The sequence below is a fragment of the Lytechinus pictus genome, chromosome 7 (assembly GCF_037042905.1).
Source record: "Lytechinus pictus isolate F3 Inbred chromosome 7, Lp3.0, whole genome shotgun sequence".
NCBI classification, from domain to species: domain Eukaryota; kingdom Metazoa; phylum Echinodermata; class Echinoidea; order Temnopleuroida; family Toxopneustidae; genus Lytechinus; species Lytechinus pictus.
The window spans coordinates 43,071,077-43,095,028 of NC_087251.1; the positions used below are offsets into that span (position 1 = coordinate 43,071,077).

At 35.0% G+C, this 23,952-nt stretch overlaps 1 protein-coding gene across 2 annotated transcripts in view; it reads right to left on the bottom strand.

Moving 5' to 3' along the window:
* Positions 1 to 458: 458 nt before the first annotated feature.
* Positions 459 to 23,952, bottom strand: part of LOC129264378 (crooked neck-like protein 1) — a 31,790-nt gene continuing 8,296 nt past the window's right edge. The window contains exons 2-15 of one of the 2 annotated variants that reach the window (XR_010294232.1): positions 23,524 to 23,613; positions 22,229 to 22,383; positions 21,377 to 21,460; positions 20,489 to 20,730; positions 19,437 to 19,612; positions 18,965 to 19,126; positions 17,179 to 17,379; positions 16,351 to 16,491; positions 14,854 to 15,000; positions 13,261 to 13,455; positions 12,631 to 12,786; positions 10,867 to 10,959; positions 7,079 to 9,597; positions 459 to 960 (exon numbers count right to left, since the gene is read on the bottom strand). Coding sequence is in view for 1 of the 2 variants with exons in the window: in XM_064102758.1 (XP_063958828.1) it covers positions 9,466 to 9,597; positions 10,867 to 10,959; positions 12,631 to 12,786; positions 13,261 to 13,455; positions 14,854 to 15,000; positions 16,351 to 16,491; positions 17,179 to 17,379; positions 18,965 to 19,126; positions 19,437 to 19,612; positions 20,489 to 20,730; positions 21,377 to 21,460; positions 22,229 to 22,383; positions 23,524 to 23,613 (1,974 nt within the window). In the remaining variant the exon portion in view is untranslated. Of the gene's footprint in view, positions 961 to 5,874; positions 9,598 to 10,866; positions 10,960 to 12,630; positions 12,787 to 13,260; positions 13,456 to 14,853; positions 15,001 to 16,350; positions 16,492 to 17,178; positions 17,380 to 18,964; positions 19,127 to 19,436; positions 19,613 to 20,488; positions 20,731 to 21,376; positions 21,461 to 22,228; positions 22,384 to 23,523; positions 23,614 to 23,952 lie in introns of those variants that run through there. The other variant, XM_064102758.1, reaches the window with a different exon arrangement.

The following is a 23,952-nucleotide window of genomic DNA, read 5'->3' on the forward strand; positions in this document are numbered from 1 at the left end:
TTATGAAACTGGACAGAACACATTAATGATATTCATGGAAAATAAGTGTATATGATGCTATTGTGCTGCATTGCGCACAAATTCAAATGGGGGGGGGGGGGTGGGGGTCTTTGTGTTAAAGGGGAACGCAAGTCATAAACCATGGTGAAGCCCTCTGTGGAACTTTCAAGCAGCCTGCAGAAAAAAACTAATGTCAAAGAAACTCTTGTATCTCTTTTTTTTTTATTTAACTTTTCTAATCTTAAATTTTGACAGTATGAAGAAGCTAATTTTTTTCATTTGAGGATCAAATTTACTATTTTGGCCATTTACAGAGAAGCTTCCCTGGCAACTTATTGTTGCTTTGTGGGTGGCTGGTCACATGAAAAAGCAATTGCAAATAGAATCTGAAAAATAATAATAATAATTGACGCAGAGCCATCAAGATGCAAAGTAAATTTTCACTTTGAACATATAAGTGTAATACTAGTACATGACGTTTATTTGGATTAACAATCAAGAGACCAGTTAAGAGTCTAGGACGAAGGAATGAAGAGAACTTCGGCAACTCAAAATAAATGACGACCCTGGGATGGGTTGAATTTGCGCTTCCCAATTTTTGATTTCATTAATTCAGTATAGTATTATTACTGTGTGCTTAAAGTAAACAAGCCTTTTGCAAATTGCTTACGATCCAATTTCCCCATGGTCCGGGACTTACGTTCCCCTTTAAACAATTATTCTATGACAAGTAGATCCAGGGTAAAAAAACAGAGATAATATTCATTCGGGGAAAACTCTGGAAAACCTTTGGGTCCACTTTTGCAGAATAGTAAACACAAATACTAACTTCATGTAAACCGAGTTAACTCCACAAAAACCTACAAGTCATAATTAATTATAAACCTCACAATACTTGAAAATCATTTGTAACCTTGTGAACATATCATTTTCTCCTAGTAATCATGCCCTACATATAGTCTAGGAGATGGGGGGCTTTATTCAGAATTTTTGGTGGGGAAGGTTTGACAGGCTTATCCGGGGTAAAATTGTGTGCTGATTCCAAAAATGTCAGTCTTATTGACCGTACTCACGACATTTTAGCCATTTTGGCCAATTTTATTGACCAAAAATGACCAATTTGACCATGCTTTGGAAAATGGTCCCTTAACAGAATGCTTATGTGCCCACATCCAATTAAAAGGGTCTATCCTAAGTAAAAATTCACCCAGATTTGAGATAAAGTGGTTTCATTTGCCAAATCACAATAGAAGTGGTCATTTTGGCCACGTTTTGACCAAAAATGACAATTTTCCTGAATTTTTTGTCCGAAATGTGTTACACATATTAATCAGAATTACGATTGGATGTCTTTAGAAATCCACATTTATTTTTAAAATGTGCGCTAGATCATAACAATCAACCTCATGTAATTTATTCCGTCAGTTTTGACATATGAGGGTCATTTTGGGTACTTTAGACATAACTGACCATTCGCTCAGTTTTGCATAATAAACTGTGCAAATCGGAAGGAATTTGAGGTCTTCAGCTTGTTTTATATTCTTCCCTTGTAAAATGGGAATGCACTTAAAGATCTGTCTTGTGTAGAATTCTATGTTGATTCCAAATATATCAGTCTTAATGACCTTATCCAAGAGCTTATGTCATTTTGGCCACTTATGGCCCTCAAAATGACCAATGACATCAGTTCAATTTATTTAAAAATATTTTCAATGTTACCAGAATCGTAACAAGCCTGTGATGTGACACCAAATATTGATGTGTTAATTCTTTAAATTGAACATCTCAAAAAGTATTTTGATCTCATGTAACTTATTCCATCAGGTTTGACATAATTGTGAGGGTCATTTTGGGTATTTTAGACATTACTGACCATTCGCTCAGTTTTGCAATATAAACTGTTCAAATAGGCAGGAAATTTAGGTCTTTAGCATGTTTTTCTTCTTCCCTTATAAAATTAAATGCATTAAAAAGTCCTTCTTGTGTAGAATTTTATGCTGATTCCAAATATATCAGTCTTATGACCCTATTCAACAGCGTGTGGTCATTTTGACCACTTCTTGCCCTCAAAATGACCAATGACATCAGTTCAGTTTATCCAAAAATACTTTAAATGTTACCAGAATCGTAACAAAGTGTGTGCTGTGGCACCTAACATTGGTGTATTAATCCTTTGAATTGAACATCTCAAAAGTATTTTGACCTCATGTAAGTGACCTAGGGTCATTTTGGATACTATAGACATATATGTATCTGACCATTCGCGCAGTTTTGCATAATAAACTGTGCAAATAGGTGGGGATTTTAAGGCCTTCAGCGTATCTTTTCTTCTATGGAAATGCATTTAAAGGTCAATCTTGTGTAGAATGTTATGCTGACTCCAAATATATCAGTCTTAACAAGCCTATTAAATAGCTTATGGTCATTTTGGCCACTTTTTGTCCCTCAAAATGACCAATTCCATCAGTTCAATACTGAAATTTATCCCCCAAAAAAATTGAATGTTACTACAATCGTTACAAGGAAGTGCCGTGACACCTATCACTGGTGTTTATGAATCCTTTAAATTGAGCATCCAAAAAGTATTTTGAACACCTTGGTCATTTTGGCCACATTGACCACTACCCAATGTGTATACTAATTAAGCCTATATCGAACATGGCGAGGAGACATTCAGGATTGCGTTAAAATTAGCATCAATTATTGTTAAATGTGAATAGTTTGAAAGTTACGGGGTGTAAATCAATGCAATGATTCCATATAAGCCAGTGTTATTGGCCTATTACTATTGGACCCTGTGGTCATTTTGATCATTTTTTCCTCAATATGACTAGTAACCACACATTCTTTGGTTTGAAAAGGGCTCAAATGTTGCTTAATATCATTATCAGCGTGAGCTACGACAACAATAATCAAAAGTGTTGAAAAATATGATAAAACCTTCAAATCGAGTACCTATACATAAGGTTGTTTGACCATGCACTTTGGTCATTTTCATGATTTTAGGCTCACTGACCTCTTCGTAAATATTAATGGAAACTTCAATTATAGCGGGTAGCAAATTCAGGAATTAGATATTTTTACATAATTTAATGCTAGATAGGACATATAACCAAACTTTCTGAAGTAGATTAATACAATGATTCCAAATATATCAGTCTTAATGACTATTTACAAACTAGTGGTCATTTTGGTCGCTTTTGGTCCCTGCAATTACCAATTACAATTGCATGAATAAAAAAAATCAAATTTTGTTGTGTATTTTTGAATCAGTGACAAATCGTTTAATTCAATATGGTATGATCAATGGTACATAATCAAAATTTGACAATTTTGGTCATTTTGGCTACTTTGACCATTTATCCAATGTGTGAATTTTGAAATAAACATGATTGAGCAGCAATTGTAGGTCTATGAAAGTGTGTTCAATCCCTTTTATTGAAAATATTTAAAGGCTCACCTTGAGTAAGAATTGTACCAAATATCTTGCGACTGTTTACCGTGGCCCCTTTGGTCACTGTATGGTCCTAAAAAGCCAGCAATATTTACCTTCTTTAAAGTCAAATTATACTGAGAATCTTTACAAAGCAATATTGGTCACAGTGGACTTCATTAAGAGTTTTGACCATCATTCATTTTGACCATCTTGGAGTTTTTTGTACAACGCTTCAAAAACCTCATATTTACCCTGAATTCTTTTGAAGAAATGCTTGGTAATAAAACACATTCTATATGAAATTATTCTCTGTGCCGATTTTTGGCCACTCTAACAATTTAGGGCAAGTTTTCCACTTTCAACTTCACCAATCATGCCAATGTGAGGTTTGTGAAACATTATACATATGGCAAAGGTGGTAGAATGCATGATAGTTAAATCTATTCATGAAATTCACTTTGACCAATTGCTTTGTAATGACGCACCTTTGAATTGAGGATTAGTGCCTTCATCCAGAACATATGGAATGATGTTCTGGCTGTTGAAGGACCAGGCAGTGACCAATTGGGCCACAATAGACCGTAGATAGGTATTTGGAAAAAAAGTTACTCAATGTGAGCTTGTAATATTTCTAATCGAAAGGGATTGAACGCATTTGCATAATTGCTCCACAGTCATGTTTATTTACTGCTAAAGTTATACACTGCAAAAACTCTGCATGGTGTTGATTTATCATTAGCCCGGAATTTATATATGTCCACACCAGATAAGTATTGAAACAACACCAGTTTTGAATCAAGCCGATGCTGTTTTAATATGCTGTTGTATAAACACCTTTCTGGTGTTAGACCAAAACGTAACTGGTGCTGTTTAACACTTCTCTGGTGTGGACATATATAAATTCCGGGCTGGTGTTAAATCAACACCGGAGTTTTTGCAGTGTACATTATATAAAATGGTCAAAGTGGCCCAAATGACCAAAATGGTCACAACATTTTGATTACGTACTGTTAGTAATATTATATTGAAATCAATAAGTAATTCGTCACTTATTATAATTGATATAAAACATCTTATTAACAACACAGAGCAACAACAACATTTGAATCTTTTTTGATACATTTAGATGTCATTGGTCATTGTCGGGACCAAAATGACCACTAGCTCATAAATGGTCATTAAGACTGATATATATATATGGAATCATTAAATTAATCTACTTCAGAAAGTTTAGGGTTATGTCCTAACACTGAATGATGCTAAAATGTCTCATTCCTGAATTTGCTGTCCCATATATGTGAAGTTTCTATTTACATTTACTATATGGTCAAGGTGGCTAAAATCATGAAAATGACCACAGTGCATAGTCAAACACCTTATATGCTCGATGTAAAGGATTTTATCACATTTATCAACACTCTTCACTGATTATTGGTAGTTCTTGCTGATAATGATACTAACCAACATTTGAGCCCTTTTTTAATCATCAAAGCATGAATGGTCTCTGGTGAGGATAAAGTGGTCAAAATGACCACAGGGTCCAATAGTTAGGCCAATAACACTGGATTATGTGGAATGATTGTACTGATTTTCACCTAAAAGCTTTCAAACTTTCCCCATTTAACAATAATTGAAGCTAATATTAACGCAGTCCTGATTGTCTCCTCACCATGTTCGCTACAGGCTGAATTAACATTCACATTGGACAGGGGTCAAGCCCAGGGGTCAAGGTGGCCAAAATGACCAAGGTAGTCAAAATACTTTGGGGATGTTCAATTTCAAGGTTTCTTACACAAATGTTAGATCCTACAGCACACCCTTGTTACGATTCTGGTAACATCCGAAGTATTTTTTGATAAAATGAACTGATGTCATTGGTCATTTTGAGGGCAATAAGTGGCCAAAATGACCATAAGCTGTTGAATAGGGTAATTAGGATTGACATATTTGGAATCAGCATAAAATTTTACAAAGGTTAGAACCTTAAATGCATTCCCATCTTATAAGAGAAGAATATAATACACGCTGAAGACCTCAAATTCTTGCCTATTTGAACAGTTTATTACGCAAAACTGCGCGAATGGTCAGTAATGTCTAAAGTACCCAAAATGAACCCATATGTCAAAACTGATGGAATAATTTACATGAGGTCAAAATATTTTTGAGATGTTCAATTTAAAGAATTAATACACCAATATTTGGTGTCACAGCACACCCTTGTAACGATTCTGGTAACATTCAAAGTATTTTTTGATTAATTGAACTTATGTTATTGGTCATTTTGAGGGCCATAAGTGGCCAAAATGACCATAAGCTGTTGAATAGGGTAATTAGGATTGACATATTTGGAATCAGCATAAAATTTTACACAAGATAGACCTTAAATGCATTCCCATCTTATAAAGGAAGAAAATAATACACGCTGAAGACTTCAAATCTTTGCCTATTTGAACAGTTTATTACGCAAAACTGAACGAATGGTCAGTAATGTCTAAAGTACCCAAAATGACCCTCAAATGTCAAAACTGATGGAATTAGTTACATGAGATCAAAATACTTTTGAGATGTTCAATTTAAAGAATTAATACACCAATATTTGGTGTCACGGCACACCTTTGTAACGATCCTGGTAATACTGAAACATTTTTAGATAACTTGAACTGTTATTGGTCATTTTGAGGGCCATAAGTGGCCAAAATGACCATAAGCTGTTGAATAGGGTAATTAGGATTGACATATTTGGAATCAGCATAAAATTTTACACAAGATAGACCTTAAATGCATTCCCATCTTATAAAGGAAGAAAATAATACACGCTGAAGACTTCAAATCTTTGCCTATTTGAACAGTTTATTACGCAAAACTGAACGAATGGTCAGTAATGTCTAAAGTACCCAAAATGACCCTCAAATGTCATTTTGAGGGCCATAAGTGGCCAAAATGACCATAAGCTGTTGAATAGGGTAATTAGGATTGACATATTTGGAATCAGCATAAAATTTTACACAAGATAGACCTTAAATGCATTCTCATTTTATAAGGGAAGAATATAAAACAAGCTGAAGACCTCAAATTCCTTCCGATTTGCAGTTTATTATGCAAAACTGAGCGAATGGTCAGTTATGTCTAAAGTACCCAAAATGACCCTCATAGGTCAAAACTGACGGAATAAATTACATGAGGTTGATTGTTATGATCTAGCGCACATTTTGAAAATAAATGTGGATTTCTAAAGACATCCAATCGTTACGGTAGTTCTGATCAATATTTGTAACACATTTCGGACAAAAAATTCATGAAAATTGTCAATTTTGGTCAAAACATGGCCAAAATGACCACTTCTATTGTGATTTGGCAAATGAAACCACTTTATCTGGAATCTGGGTGAATTTTTACTTAGGATAGACCCTTTTAATTGGATGTGGGCACATAAGCATTCTGTTAAGGGACCATTTTCCAAAGCGTGGTCAAATTGGTCATTTTTGGTCAATAATTGGCCAAAATGGCTAAAATGTTGTGAGTACGGTCAATAAGACTGACATTTTTGGAATCAGCACACAATTTTACCCCAGATAAGCCTGTCAAACCTTCCCCACCAAAAATTCTGAATAAAGCCCCCCATCTCCTAGACTAATAGTATACATCCATTAATGAAACAACAGATACTTCAGATAATTTGGAAAGTCAGCAAATAATAAGGGACAGTGATTTTCTGTTTACCGGTAAATCAAAACGAAAAATCTGTTTTGGTTCTATACTTTTAAGGAGAAGACTCATTGCAAAATGGAATTCATGGTTTTTATGTGTACGTTTTCTCTCAAAAACAGAATTTCATTCTCAATCAAGTTTGAAACAGAATAAAAGGTTTCAAGAAAGAGAAAAGGATTTTTTTTTAAATTTAAACTGAAAATCACTGTTCAGAGATAATAGCTTGGACCTGCTTCTTTGAGATGCACAAAAGTCATCATAAAATACCTAAAAATGGGTTCATGACAGTGTTGGAAAATTCACAAAATTGAACACTTTGGGGTGCTAATATTGTCTAACAAGTGGAATGCCTCTGGAGTCTCACCTGCATTACGCGATTCAATATAGCAGCAGTACTGACTTTGAAAACTACTATAAAATAATTATTCACAAAAAACACCATTCATATAATGATACAATACTACGTTCATTGACATTTGACCTTGATCATGTGACCTAAAACTTGTCAGTGAAAATTGATTACCCAAATATCCACATTTTATACACTATACCCATAAACTTTTAAAGTTATGACAGCAATCTAATAATTACCTCTAAAATGGCCAAAGTTCAATGACCTTAAATGACCTTTGACTTTGGTCATGTGAACTGAAACTCGGACAAAATGTTCAAAGATACTTGATTATGTCCAAGTTTCATGAATCAGATCCATAAACTTTCAAAGTTATGATGGTAATTCAACAGATACCCCCACATGGCCAAAGTTCATTGACCTTTGATCTGGGTCATGTGACCTGAATCTCGCAAAGGATGTTCAGTGATACTTGATTACTTTTATGTCCAAGTTTCATGAATCAGATCCATAAACTTTCAAAGTTATGATGGTAATTCAACAGATACCCCCAACTTGCCAAAGTTCATTGACCCTAAATGACCTTTGACCTTGGTCATCTGACTTGAAGTTCAGGCGGGATGTTCAGTAATACTTGATTAACCTTATTTTCAACAAGTTTCATGAACTAGGTCCATATATTTTTTAAGTTATGATGACATTTCAAAAACGTTACCTTAGGTTAAGATTTTGATGTTGATTCCCCCAACATGGTCTAAGTTCATTGACCCTAAATGACCTTTGACCTTGGTCATGTGACTTGAAACTCAGGCAGGATGTTCAGTAATACTTGATTAACCTTATTTCAAGTTTCATGAACTAGGTCCATATACTTTCTAAGTTATGCTGTCATTAAAAAAATTTAACCTTTGGTTAAATTTTGGTGTTGACCCCGCCGCCGCCGTCGGAAAAGCGGCACCTATGAGACAAAAATTAAGGCAAAGATAATGAAAAGGTCAAAAGGAAGTCTGCAGATTAGCAAGAAGTACGATCATTCGTATTGATCATTTTATGCCATTTTGGCGCAAGCCTCCTTTTTAACCCCACACAAAAAAACATTCCATGTTCGCTCAAGCATGAACGAAACTAAATTTATCGAATGGCATTTGAAAGACTTCAGAGCACCTATTAACACCAAAATATAGTCATCAAAATTTGAAAAAAAAACTTAATAGACTTTTCAAATCTGTCCCGTTTTTTTATACGCACTGTAAAATTATATTTGGCTCGACTACAAGTCATAAGCCTACATGGGGTGAGTTCCTTTCAAACACTTTGTTGCTGAGTTGTCCCTACACTCTATACAAAGTTTCTCTAGTCCAAATATGATTAAAGCAGAGTGGTTCCAACTGAATGCACATCTCTTCATCTCCCCTGTAGACAGGCTTCACGAATATCCCGCATGAATGAAATTCCATCGCGTCCAGTAGCCTCTGCATAGCTCGACCTTCCACAAGTCTAGCAACTGCCCCACTCAAAGCATCATTTCAGACCAGGATATGGAAAGCGTGTTTCTACATCTTCTAAGTCAGAATTTGACTAAGTCAAACAGATTTGTGTCGTTCCAAGAGGTTTGACTTCGGCACTTTCCCCTATACTTTCATGTTTCACAGGAACTGTGCAATGGTATGGATTTTACCTTGTGAGTGACCATCAGGGTCAATCGTCACCAGGATGGGTTTTCACCTGTACTGTCATGTTGTACAAGAACTGCAATGGAATGGATATGACCTTGTAAGCGACCTTGAGAGTGACCTTCTGAGCGACCTTGAGAGTCAATGGTCACCAGGATGGGTTTTCACCCGTACTTTCATGTTGCACGGGAACTATTGCAAAGGTATGGAAGCAACTTCGTGAATAACCTTGTAAGCAACCTTGAGAGCGACCTCCTGAGTGACCTTGAGGGTCAATGGTCATCAACTTGGGTTCCTCATGAGTTGTCATTGGTTTCAGCCATCTTCTGTTTCCACATCTTAGCCATAGCAAGCAGCTTGAGGTTGGACTGGTTCGTTTCGTCTGAGGGGAAGATGTAGTCGTAGTACTCCTCCCATCCTGCATCCGACTGTAAGAGAAGAGAATACATAAATCAGTTGATAAGTCAACTTCAATCATTTTTTTTTTAAAGTAAAAGTCCATCCAAAATATGTGCTCAGTTTACAGAATAGGGTAAAATTATGCAAAACCATGAAAATTTCAGCCAAATATGATGTAAAGATGTAAATGGGAATGAAAATTTTGACAACTTCAAATGTTTGATCAAATTGTAAACATGTGTAATATATAGGGTGCGCATAATATTGGCCGTGTACAGATCTGAGTTCATTTATTGATTTATATTCTTTTTACAATGAATTATTATCATCATCATTATTCTTTTTTAAAAACTAATGTTGAATCCATAGAAGGAAATATGTTCAAAGGAGTTCAAAGGGAATTCAACCTTGGTCATAAAATGTAATGTGGGATAGGAGGGAAAAAAAAGTAAAGAGAATGGTGAAAGTTTGAAATAAATCGGACAAGCAATAACAAAGTTATGGCTGCTTTAAAATTGAGATCCCTTAGACTATGAATATTTCAAATTGGCAACTGTGTAAGTAAATCATGACAAGGGGCAAGGACAACTTTTCCATAGGCCATGTAATTAATTATCATGGACTTGTGGTTTCCTCCAAAGTACATATTCACCCGGGACAGTAATCAAAAATATAACCCAGGTAGCATATTACTGTATGTCCTCATGAAAGAAAATATAATTTGAAGTAACATTTTTGAAAAAATGAGATTTTAGCAATTATTTGTATAGGAATACATGGAAGAGTAGTCCTTGCCTTACATCACTATGACATCACAAATGCAGCCAATTTGAAGTCTCCATTGATATAGTGATTACCATTTTTTAAAACTTTTAAAAATTATCATTTATCCGATATTGTTCAAACTCTCACTTATCAACTTGTCTAAATTTGTTTCCCTCAAAAAACAACTTTTTATTTGGGATAGATTCCCCTTTGAAACAAAACCCAATTAAGCCCATACCATATATTATTGTTAACGCCAGAATTTCATGGGGAATTTTCCTGAATCGATCAAATGGCCAAATAGTTTTTACTACCCGTAATCAATAGCAAATGAGCCTTAGGCAGTTCATTGATACAGTGAAGAATTTATCATATAATTTCCTCAAATTTCTTTTAAGTCTCAAAAATCGTTAGATAACGCCCAATGGGCTTCCACCTAAATATAATGTTTTCCTGTAGGTGGGGTCAGTCCCTCAAGGAGTTTTGACATGACCTTACAAAGGCACGACTGCAATGGATAGTTTTCTACTTACCCCATCTTCTGTTTGGACCTTTCTCCTCTTCTTGACCTTGTTTGGCATCTGCTCTTGAACCTTTGCTACGCTCTCATCATCTCCAAATTCATTCTGGAAAGAAAAAAAATGGTATTGATAAAAAATAATCATTTAAGGTCTGGCCTTGGAAGGGTCTGGTGGAAGGATAGCACAAAATATACTTTGGGGGTCAAACTAACATTTCACAACATGAATGCTGGAAAATGTTTATGAAACTGAAAATTGGTAAATTGAAATTGAATCGCAACACAAGGGGAAAAATACACAATGGCTCAGGGCATTTAGTTCCCAAACTATACAATATGGCCCCCTTATGGAGTAAAAAAGGTATTTTGAAATGAGTAACCATTTAAAAATTACAGAATATATCAATATCTTCCCTGCTTTAGTAGGGTAAAAGTAAGGGAAACACAAGGGCTTGCTAAAGAGATACATACAGGTAACTTAACCCTAAAAGAGCCGGGTTATTTGGACCCATCTCCGCCCCCTCCCCTCTGAGATCTCGCCTTTGATCACACAAGCGCCGCGAAAATTTGCACAGTGGTAGTGTGCGAAAATAATCTACAAGGCTGTATGGTTAATTTTTTTTTGAAAGAATAAGATTTTTCATTTAATGAATTAAATATGCCAATTTATTCATGAAATAAAACATTTTCTCTAATCAACTATCATACGGCCCCAAAACTGCTAATTTTTATTCACAGACTCTTGTAGGATCCCAATCAAATGTACTTTAAAAAAAAAATTGGTATCGCAAGTTTTTTCTCATGTATTTTTTTTTTTATAAATTTCTTATGGATTTCTTTTATTATTGTTTTTTCAATGGAAATTGTTGCAGACTTAATTCTGATCATAAACAAGACAAAATTAATTGAGTTTAATCAGTAAAAGTAGAAATAATGATACATTTATGAATTTTGGCTAAATACACAATTTGCATTGGATTTGTACGTGAATTCACGTTTTTGAGCAATTTTGGGTCTGACATGCACTCATATAATGTTGCGTAATTTCGTAACCGCGTACCCGGGCATCGCAAATTTGGTCACACAAGTTGCGTGAGATCTGAAAGTAAAAAGTCAGCGAGCGGCGCGGTAGTAAAAAGTCAGCGAGCGGCGCAGTTGAAAAATTTCTCGCGGCGGATCTATCGTGAAAAATGTAGAGGGGGAATCCGCCCCCCCGGCCTTTTAGGGTTAAAGTCAAATCCTTTTGGGCAACATCTGTTCAGCCTCGGACAAATTTGACTTATGAAGAAGATGTAAATTACACATGTTTTGCATAATCTGGAGCCTGTATCACAAAGCTTGGCAATGATTGTAGAGCATTTTTCTATGATCAATTGCATTGATTATAATGTATAATCAACAGTGAAAATCAAGCGTACAATCAATCACTAGCCTTTGTGTTACGGGACCCTGGCGTAATGGAAACTGCCTCCACCGAGACAAATATTCTACTTATGCAAGTTTGTTTACCTGTAGCAGCAACTAATACAAGCATTCCATTATCACCAAACATGGTCTAAGTTCATTTAATATTAACCATTTGTCAAGATGATCATATCAACAAATAAGACATTATTTACTAAGGATAACTACTTACATGGATATTGCTCAAATTCAACAGAAGGAAATGGCAATGATCTGCAATCTTATTCAAAAACACTTGAGACTTTCACAGGAGAAGCAAGGTTGCCAGTCATCGCCATCATACCATTTACCCGATTTCCAAAACCCATCTTACCTCAAATTCCTGCCAAGCCTCCAGTAACATCAGCCTCTCCTCTTTCTCCTCTACATGTTTCAATGCCTTGGTTGCTTCTTCATAGATCTGTCTCGATCCCAACACACAATCACCCGATCCGACCGACAGCTCACACTTGGCAAAGCTTATCCAGACCTGCGATGTATCAAAAACACATATATCAATTACTGATAAAATGATTTTAAATCAACTTGCCCTGCACAAATAGGGTTTCTACCAGCTGTAAGAACCTTAATCTTCTTCTTGTTCTTCTTCCCCCGCTTGCTTCGGAGCTCAGCAGAAAGATCCTGCAGGTATAGCAATTGAGACCTTGAGAAGGAAATTCCTCTAAATTTCTTTCCCCTATCCCTATCAATCCTCATATTTTTACATAAGCTATAGCAATAAGGAATCGGAAAAGCCATTATGGGAACCTGGATGCAGCGAAGCTGCTAAAATACATAAGACCATACTTTTGTTAATCCTAACAGAGTCAGGTTATTTAGAAAACTTCCACACATCCCCCCTCCCTAGGGCCTTTTACCAAACTAAAATACCAAATCCCTGAATAACTGTGGACGCTTCTCTTTCAATTAAGTTGATGTGTGTGTGTGTGTGTGTTTGAGTTACCTTGACATGTTGTGTCCTTTCTAGTAGTCTTCTGTACAGACTCCTTGCGTTATCCCACTCCTCTTGCTCCACTTCGAAGTCAATGAAAGACTTCCACAAAACCTCTGGCATGTCAAGTCTAGGTTGACAAATGGCAAGTTCGTAGATGGCTCTTGATCTCTCGATATCTCCAAGAATAGTCTCCAACTCTGCATACTAAAATTAAATGAATGATATTGCAAGGTGAGATTGATATCAATAGAGTGAACTTTGCTTTGTTCCTTATATTCAAAGACAATTACAAACTTTTAATAAATGAATAAAAATAACTAATTACAGTTACAAATGGTGTCGTGGTATTTTTTTTGTCCTACAAACAGCAAAATTTTCATGAAGACACCCTAAAATAATAAACCCACATGATCTCACATGTATAAAGATTAAGAAGAGTTACGGCGAACAATCTATAATTAAAAGAATATCAGATATGTAATAGTATAATCATCATATCCAAATTTTCTTAAGGTTTTCTTAAAGTCATATCTATGCACATGCATGAATCATATATATTTTATATCCTTTATCTTTTTTTCATATAAAAATACCTTTTGCCAAATTGTTTTATGTTACTGCCAAACTGTTGAATATTCCCGTTTTTATCATACAGTAGAATAATAATAATAATATGCATTTATATAGCGCAAAAAATATTTCTATATATTCTATTGCGCTGCAAGAGCTTCCCAGATGCTGTACATACTATTGGAATAGATAGGTTTTTAATTTTAATTTGATATTATGTAAAGTTGTTGAATTCCTAATGTCGAGGGGAAGTTTGTTCCATAGTTGTGGGGCTGATATAAGAAATGACCTTTCTCCTAGCGTTGCTTTAGTCTTGAGTGGAGGTACTTGCAGTGTGAGTGTATCTTGTGAGCTACGTAGGTGATGGTCATGAGATCGGGATTTTAATTTCAAGAGATCTGAGATAAAACTTGGGGCCTGACCGTTAAGACCATTAAGAATACTACAATGGCATACCCACTAGTCCTTTCCCAGACACTCAATTTACTTCCCAGTTAATATTCCATTCCAAAATTCCACAACACAAGTAATTTCAATAACATACTTTATCTGTATTATTTATTTTGTAATTATCTGTTTTATTGTGTGAACAATTTTTTGTCATTTTTACCTTGTAAATACATCGCGATTTGGCCTTAGCCGCGATGATGTCTTGATTTTTATTAATAAACCATCTATCTATCTATCTATCTATCTATCAGTGAAATGGGGCGTTTAATAAAGCTGTGCCTTTGTCACCAACATCCTAAAGAAAAGCTTAAAATATATTGGAAGCAAAATATGATTCAGTTATAAAATAAATGTGAGAAATTCTTTGAAAGTGTAATATGTTTCTCATTATCTAATCATTCTCATCCATTTACCACAATATTATGCATAAATACTTGTAAATAACCATACCTGTGAAATTAAAAGAATAAAATAACATTCTTCTTCATATTTTCAAGTATTTTTTCACTATTTCTATGAAACAAAGCTTCCAACATGCATCCAAGTTGAAGGGGGGGGGGGTGGAATCAATCATGTCCTTACCTTCATCCATGTAGTACAGTTAGCAGGGTTGAATTCCAAGAACTTCTCATATAGAACCCTACACCGATCAAACTCTCTAAGCTGAAGCTCCATCTCTATGTATGACTTGAACAACTTGTCTTTTGGACACTTTCCAATTGCTGTACCCTGAAGGAATCAATCAACAAAAAATGTTTTTTTTACATTTTGATGTATACTTCTTGAAGAAGTATATGTCATTACAGAGCTGCCAACCAGCACGTTTTTAGCGTATTTAGTACGTTTTTGCAACCAAAATACGACAGTTTTACAAAATCGTAATTTATTGAGAAAAATCATCTCTATATGTTTTTTTTTCATAAAACTTACACAAATATGGTCATTGGATCAATGTAATTTCAGGTAACTTGTTTTTTTTTCAATCATTTTGTTAAAACCAGGGTGAGATATACATATGTTTCAATGTTTTTTTTTTAATCTGCAAGAGTAGTCTGCATTTTAGCTTGCATGCAGCTTGAGCGCCGCGATGAGCGCGCGCGCGCCACGCATTTGATTATGAAATACATTTTTTGGGGAAAAATACAGTTTTTTTTTTCACAGAATACATTTTTTTTTTATCACAGAATACAATTTTCATTCCCAGAGGTTAACAGGTCTGGTATTAGGATTTGAAAACATCACTTGATATGAAATCTAAACAGTAAAAGACTTGTACAACTCGTAAAAATCTTGTATTGATAGGACACTTACAGAAAATAATTAATTTTTGTAAAAGTACACTTGACCCTTATTTTTCTCAATGTTTGCTTCACTTACATAACATGAATGACCATGGTAATATGATAGTATTGTAACTTTTCAATGAAATAGAAAAAAGAGGCAAACAATTTCAGCAAGGTCGGCAGATAATCTTCAAAATATATTTTTTTTAAACATTTTGAATTTTGTAGTAGGAGATAGAAATTCTTTCAGATATGGTGTGATTATTTTCCGGATTGATAATCATGTGATTTTCTTAAGTCTTTCATATTCACATAGACTTTAAAGCATACTCCAAAAATACACCTCTAAATCATTTCCTGTCATAACTGATATGGACTTACATTGACCACCATGATTATTTTCAACTCTCAGAAATTGATATTATGCATCTTTTCTAAAGAACATTCAGTTTGGTTGCCAAAGTATGAAGTTCAACAATCCCAGTTTATGTTAATGTTTGTGCTGTAAATGTAACTGTTTAATCAATCATTTTGCTTTCTTTTGTTTTTAACCAATGCGCAGAACTAAGGGGATTGGCCTCGATAGGCCTTTGCCAATCTCCTACATCCACTGCATGTTGGCTTAAATTAACCCTTTCTTTTTGTCATTATAATGATTGTTCTTTTTTATTGTTTATATATTGTATGTATTATTACCCTGTTTAAATGGATGTGATTAAAGTGAATTGAATAAAAAGCATGTTTCCTGCGATATACCTGTACATGTTGCTCGAGAACGATGCTTAATAATACTTACCATGACTCTCCTTGCTTTCTGAAGTTCTTTCTGTCTGACTTCAAACTGAGCCATCAGCACCCACATCTTAGCAAATGTAAACTTCTTATGAGGGATCAGGTCCAGGCACGCCTTGTAAACTTCACGCGTCTTTTCCGAATCCTTCAAAAACAAGATAGCAATGAAATGGAGCTGGTCAAATGTGTCCACCAACAAATGTAGGCAAGACATAAACTAGTCTAGCTAAGATTGTTGCTTGATATATTTCAAATAATATTTATTTAACCCTGAAATCAGTGTTATCAATACGTGTTCTATGTTCACTTTCATTCATAATAATCATGAATTGGAATATAGAACTTTCCAACACTGAATCAAAAGGGGGGGGGGGGGGGACAGGACCAAACCAAGGCATTGTCTCGCCCATCCCGTGCTGTCTTCAGTGGGACGTGTTCATCGTTTTTTTGGGCAGGGGTAATATCAATGTTAATGCCCTTTATTGACACATTTAATTCTGTGAACAAGTCACAAATTATGGTGATCAGGTTTCTTATGGACATGCAGACAAATGACCCTAAGTGACCTTTGACCTTGGTCATGTGACCTGAAACTCAGGCAGGATGTTCAGTAATACTTGATTAACCTTATGTCCAAGTTTCATTGACTACATCCTTACACTTTCTAAGTTGTGATGACATTTCAATGTTGACGACGCCGCCGTCGCCGGCAGAACAGCGGCGCCTATAGTCTTGCTCTGCTATGCAGGCGAGACAAAAATGACAAGTTACTGGTCATCAGGTTTCAGAAGTACATGTACACAGCCGGTTAATATCATAAGCAACAACTTACCCTGACTTCTAATTCTTCGTAGACGGCGTAGTTGATCCATAGATAGATATATCTCCTCCATAATCTCTTCTCCTGAGCAGGTGGAATGTTAGCGATAGCTCTCTCATACAGATCTCTCACTGTCTCAATGTCACCACCAGTCTCCATCAGACGCAGGTAGTCAAACCATGCATCGTAGTTGTGAGGGTTGGCTTTCACCTCCTACAAAAAAAACAACAAAAAAACAAACAGTGAAGACCCAGAAGGGGGAGCATACAGCATAGTCCCGAGTGTCGGCTATTACGTTCTACAAAACACAAAATAAAGAACTCTGAGGAATCGAAGCAAGAGTGTTCACATTTGTTTACGAGTTCAAAACTCTGCTGCTAGATTAGTCCTCTCTCAGAAGGAAATCCGAGCACATAACTCCAATTCTGCGTTCTCTTCATTGGCTCCCCATACATCACTGTATCTCTTTTCAAAGTTCTCCTTCTCACCTTCAAAATTCTCAATGGCTAATCCCCAGAATATCTTACAGATCTCATTTCTTTACGCTCTAGTACCTCCTCAAGACCGCTCCGTTCATCGTCTACAATGCAGTTAACTCCTGGACCTCGAACCTCTACAAAGTATGGTGACTGCACTTTTTCTTCGATTGCCCCTACCCTTTGGAATAGGCTACCATCTTACATTCGTAATGCCAAGTCTGTGAATCAGTTCGAAACCCTACTCAAAACCTACCTGTTTAATAGATGATTCACAGTTGTGGGTCGGTCAATCGGAGGTGCACACCAGTTTTGATTTTTTATTATTAGTAGGCCTATAGTTGCATTATTTTTTGTGTCATTTTCCCCTGCTACATTTTTTTTCCTTTTAATCCCAAGTACAAACCATAAACAGAACACAGTGCGCTTAGAAACGTCAGTAGTAAGCGCCTTATAAATGTTATGTATTATTATTAGATTGAAGGACATGTGTTAGTTGGTTGGAAGACAAATAAAATTCATTTGCAAAATTGTCAAAATTGTCAAAATAATCCTAAATCATCTTAATCAATACTTTTTTATCATTTCTTCTTAACAGAAGTGCTTAATAACCATATATCCATGTGTCTTTTAACTTCTATTTCTTATTTATTTCAATGTACCAGATCTAGATCTATCATTATATGGTGGCATTTAACATTGATTTTATAGACTTTCTCTTAAAAATATTTTTTTGCTGTAACTACTTTCTTTTACCTTTCACATCTAGGGGTTTGAATGAAGGTGCCTCATGGAAATGACCCAATAAGGCCTTTAACTTATTAAAAAAAAAATCCTAGGGCAATCGAGCCTTTGCTCAAAGAACTCATACTCTGCAACATCCTTTAAGGGCCACCTAAAATTGCATTTGTCCATTAGCAGGTACTAGATTTGAAGACAGACACCTTTTTTTTTAATGTATCTTTTCTTGTACTTATCTTCACTTTTGTTTTTGCTGTTTTCGAAGCGCCTTAAGCATTTAATCAAAATGGAAAAGACGCTGTATAAATCCTATGTATTATCATTATTTATCATTAAAAGCCATGATAATTTGAGAGTTCACATGAACTAGAAAACAGACAAATTGCTTCTTGAAGGTCCCACAAATTGGGGTTGAATGTGTGTACCTTAAAACAGAGTTGCCAAAAAATGTACTTCCCGAAGAGTATCAACCCGAGGGGAGCATTTCATAGAACAAATAATCATTAATTTTCACTGATAGTTTATGCTCTGAGCCAATCAGATGCAAGGACCTCAGTAGCTTGTAACAAAAAGTGACTTACTTCTTCATATTGAAACCTTCTCTTGCTGATAATGACGTCCTCTATACCAGCCCTGTCTCCGTATCTCTTCTCATGAATGGTGTAGTTCTTAAACAGTTCTTGAGCATGCTCCTTATCCAAGTTGTCCAGTGCATACTTATAGATCACCTTCGCTCTTTCATGCTGTGTTCAACAAACAAGCATATAACAAAATCTGTCAAAATTCATTAACTTTAAAGAACAAAAAAGTAAAATATATCAAGTTTTGTTATGTCTTTGAAATTTTAACATTGAAATAGCAAATTCAAAACTGAATCACTTGACAATATTATAGGAATTATCATAATACATGTATCTTTATTATGCCACTGAAAATATATAAATTATACTTCTTAACTATATCTTTATTTTGTTTGTCATAGAGCCAAGAACTGATAAAGATTTCTGCAAGCGTTCAATTTCTAAATGAACCATGTGACCAAAGTTGACTTACTTCTTTCTGTCTCTCTTCAAACTTTGCAAATGCTATGTAGAGTTTCTCGTCCATGTGATCTTCATAGAACGCTACGGCCCTCTCATAGACGCCCCTAGACAGGCTGACGTAGTTGTGGGATTCTTCAAATCCAGCAAATTTGATCCAGTTCTTCACCTCGGGATGCACATAGACAAGTGGTTCTCAGTCAAGGAAATAAATATGGTATGCAAAATATTTATAATGGAAAATATTAAGTGTGCAGAATGCTGCCTTTGCACATTTAAATGCAAATATTGTTCATTTGAAGATGAATATAGAGATATTAATGTGCTGGCCCTATTAAATACAGAAGAATTAATAACATTTACATTTGAGCTGCATGGCCCTGCATGCTATAAATTCATAACGTAATGTGTGAATTAAGGCCTTGGAAAAAAAAAATCATACTATATGCCAAGGGCACTCACTTTTAGTGTATATAAATTAAATTTCAAATTACTTCACCATGGCACTTCCCACTGATTAACAGAATGTTTTCATTCTCGGATATCTTTGAAGTTGCTGAAAGGGATTACTCTTCAAGGTTCAAGGGCAAAGTACAAATAAAGAAGTGAAAAGAAAGGCTACACCCCCTAACCAAAATGGATAGGCCTAAGTGTAGTTACTTTTCTGTATAGACATCACATTCAATAATTTGCCAATTCAAGCTTCTCATATTACCAAATTGCATCACACTACATTCAATATTTAATCCCACCCTTTAAAGTTTTCACAATCATCAATTATTAAAGTTGATTCAAAATATCAATTATATGTTCATTTCTAAATGAAAACAACTTAAAACAAAACAAAAAACAGAATTAAATCAAACAGCAATACCTTAATATGGTATGCTGTGTGAAAATTAAAGCTCTTGGTATAGAAAAGCAATATGCCTTCACCAACAGGTAATGAACTACAACTACGACAAATTCCAGACTGCGCACAGACAGAAAGAAGTAGGAGGGAATGTCATCGACGTGCAAGAGTTGGTAACATTTCAAGGGAAAGTGCTGATATGTAAAGGATATATCTTTCGTAGATTGCTCTAGCACGTTCCGTCTCCTTGTATCTCAGCTCCATCTTGATGTATGAGAACCAGGCTTGTTCTTCGGGTTCCCACTGCATCCATCGTTCAAACACCTGTCTGGCTCCGCCCACATTACCCACCAGCTCCTCCATGTAGGTGTACTTGTACCAGAACTGATTGACGCGAGGTAGGATCGTGATGGCTCGATCCCAGATGTTACGAGAATGGTTGATCTGTTTGTGTCTACAAGAATTAAGAACACCCAAAACTATTATTAACACAGAAATGATGAAATATATAAAAATGATAAATGATAATGATAAATCCATAATTTATTGTTCGAAATAGACATGAAATGAAATACTCCGAAAATTTGCTTTGCCCAATTGATCGTGGGCTCGGCAGCCGCTGTGCAGCGCCAGATCGACGAGGCTCTATCCCTTTAATCGTTGAACGCCAAACACCAAATAAGTGCCTGATAAACCATAATTGGTTAAAAATATGATTTCCTCTACAATAAAAATCATGTTTTTAGCCAAACTTCATAAAATGTATGATTATTTCTACTTTTAGTCATTAAACTTAACTAATTTCATATTGTTTACTATCAGAATAAAGATAATTTCCACTGAAAAAAAGCACAAAAAAAGTATTCAAAAAAAGAAAATTAAAGTAAAACGTTTTTTTGCCCAAAGTGCATTTGATCACAATTCTTAAGTCTGTAACAAAGAAATAGCAATAAATGCAGTATTAGGGCTGTAAAAAGATAATTAGAGTATACTGTTAATTTCATGCATAAATCAGCATAAACAATTATTCATTAGATTATGGGGAAAATTTTACTACACAGATTTAATCACTTTAATGGCACCTACATGTATAGACTTACTTCATTTCCATCTCTGCATATTTCAACCAGATTGTGACATTTCTGTGCTCCACATCCAAAGCTCTTTCCCAAATTGATCTTGCTCTGTGGAAAAAGAAAATGTATAAACAAACAAGTGGAAACTTTATATATTGAATTCTATGCGATCATAAACATAACATTTGATTTTGAAGGGATCTTAATATCAGTGCTGTGAACACAAATACAAAGAACTGAATAAAATGAAAAGCTTTTTCACAGAGGAAATTATGCAAAAAGAATAGGAAAATAATGGGATAATCACAAACAAAAAAGCTTTAAAAAATGAACTCTCACATCCATGTAATATAAAAGATTTATTCAAATATTAAGAGTTAAGTCAGATCAACCCCTATTCCTATTTCTCCAGTATTGATTTGCCATCAATATCAAGTTGAGATTTATTTTTGTTTTCTAAATCAATTAAGGTGTTTTTTTTCTTTTCTAAGTATATATAAAAATGATACATATACAGTAAAAATATATACATGGCTTGAATAATATTAGTATATATAAAAAAATATTTTTTCCTTGTAACATCGGAAACACTGTTTATCAAATCATCCATATATCGAGTTTTTATTATGCTAACATTTTTTTGTGGAAAATATATTAAACATCTCTGGACCCTTTAAAATGAAAAAAAAAATTCAAATAAACAGTTATATATCAAATTGTAGATAAGATGACAATTTGGAGATGGTAAAGAATGATCATTTTGTATACCAACAAGAAATATTTAAACAGATAGAGACTAAAAAAAAAATAGGAAAAGCCATAAATTCGGTAAAAGCAATTCTACATACATACATTCTCTATGCTTATAATCCTTACCGAGCAATTTCATTTTGACTCTCTTCCCACTTGGCATACTTGATCCAGTTTCCCACCATAGAACGGTTTTTGCGGATGTTATCCTCAAATTCTTTCCTCTTTCTCAGTCTGTATTCTTGCAGTTCATCTGGGTCTGTAATCTTTTGCTTTGGAGGCTGTAATTTGTTGGAAGGGATAGATAGATTATTCATGTAATTCCATTTTATTATTCATGGGAGTGTTTCATGAAGAGTTTTGTCAGTGATTTTTCACTGGCTAACTTGCTCTTAGCCAATCAAATGCAAGGATTTCCAGTAGCTTATAACATCTAACTATTGGTGAAAACCAATGGCAAAACTCATAATGAAACATTGGCTAATTTTGCTCTCAAGCCATTCAAATGAATTTCAAGTAGCTTAAAACATCTGGCTGTAGCTGAAAATCACTGACAAAACACTTCTTCAACTATTCCCCAGAACGTCAGTTTGTATGGATTTGGATTGTCACAATAAATTCTGAATGGATCTGATATCAACGGAAACTGTCATATTTTTTTCTGATTCTGATATGTCAATGCCCATTCTATAAGATACAAAAGTATTGAAAGAGAACTATATGGATTACATTCTGAATATTTCCATAACAATGTGGTAGTCATCAAGAATTCTAGAGAATTCGGGTCTGTTGGGTCATTAATGTTAACAAATTAAGGAATTGGGCATCTACTGTCAATGAGTTGATTCGCCAAAAAAGGTTAGTTCATGGGATGAGGACATGAAATGGGTCTACATTTTCCGAGAAATGATGATTTACACAGTAAAACATGATAATACATAATGATAATAACATAATAATACTGATTGTCATTTATATAGCGCTTTATCAATTTACGACTGCTCAAAGCGCTTCACAACTATTATTACCCGGTCACTGGATTCATAGCATTTTAAGCAGCCTGTTAGGCGCACACTTGCTAAACCAACCACAATGACGGTTGTTTCCTACCGGTACCCAATTAGCACCTGGGTGAGAGTGGCAAAGTGTGGATTGACGCCTTGCCAAAGGATGCTGGCCATGGTGGGATTCGAACACACAGCCCTCTGATTACAAGGCGAGAGTCAGAACCGCTACACCACGGCGCTTCCACATACATGAAAATGCATGATAAGTCTAGAGAGAGATCATAAAGAATTCTTTTAATGACTGATTCATATGAGAAAAGATCAAGGGTTGTAAGAAAAGATGGGACAGAGCAAGAAAATGAATGAATGGATGAATGAATGAATGAAAAGATATATAGTCTTTGATATACTTACAGGAGGAACCAACTCAAGTTCTCTTTCCTTGGCCTCTCTGAGGATCTGTTCTGCAGTAATCTGCACCTCTGCAGGCATTTTGTTTTTAACCTGTTGGAAAATGAATAAAAAAAAAACATACAGTAAGTATTTTTACATTAATGTAGGGGAGATTGGGGTTAGTTGGAATGCAGGGTAAGTTGAAACATTGTAATTATCTTTAACGCCTTTAAATAAATTTATGCAATACTGCCCTCAATTTATTGCCATTATCAACAGCAATCCACCATATTGGTGAAGTTAAAGGAAGTTTTTTTTTCTCACCTTCTGAGTAATTTTTTTCTCTTTCAGAAATGTTTTATTATCTCAGAGAAGTTTATAGATCAAGTTGGCCAGTTTTGGGGTATAATGGACACTTGTACCAAGCTACAAAACAAGGTTATTATTATG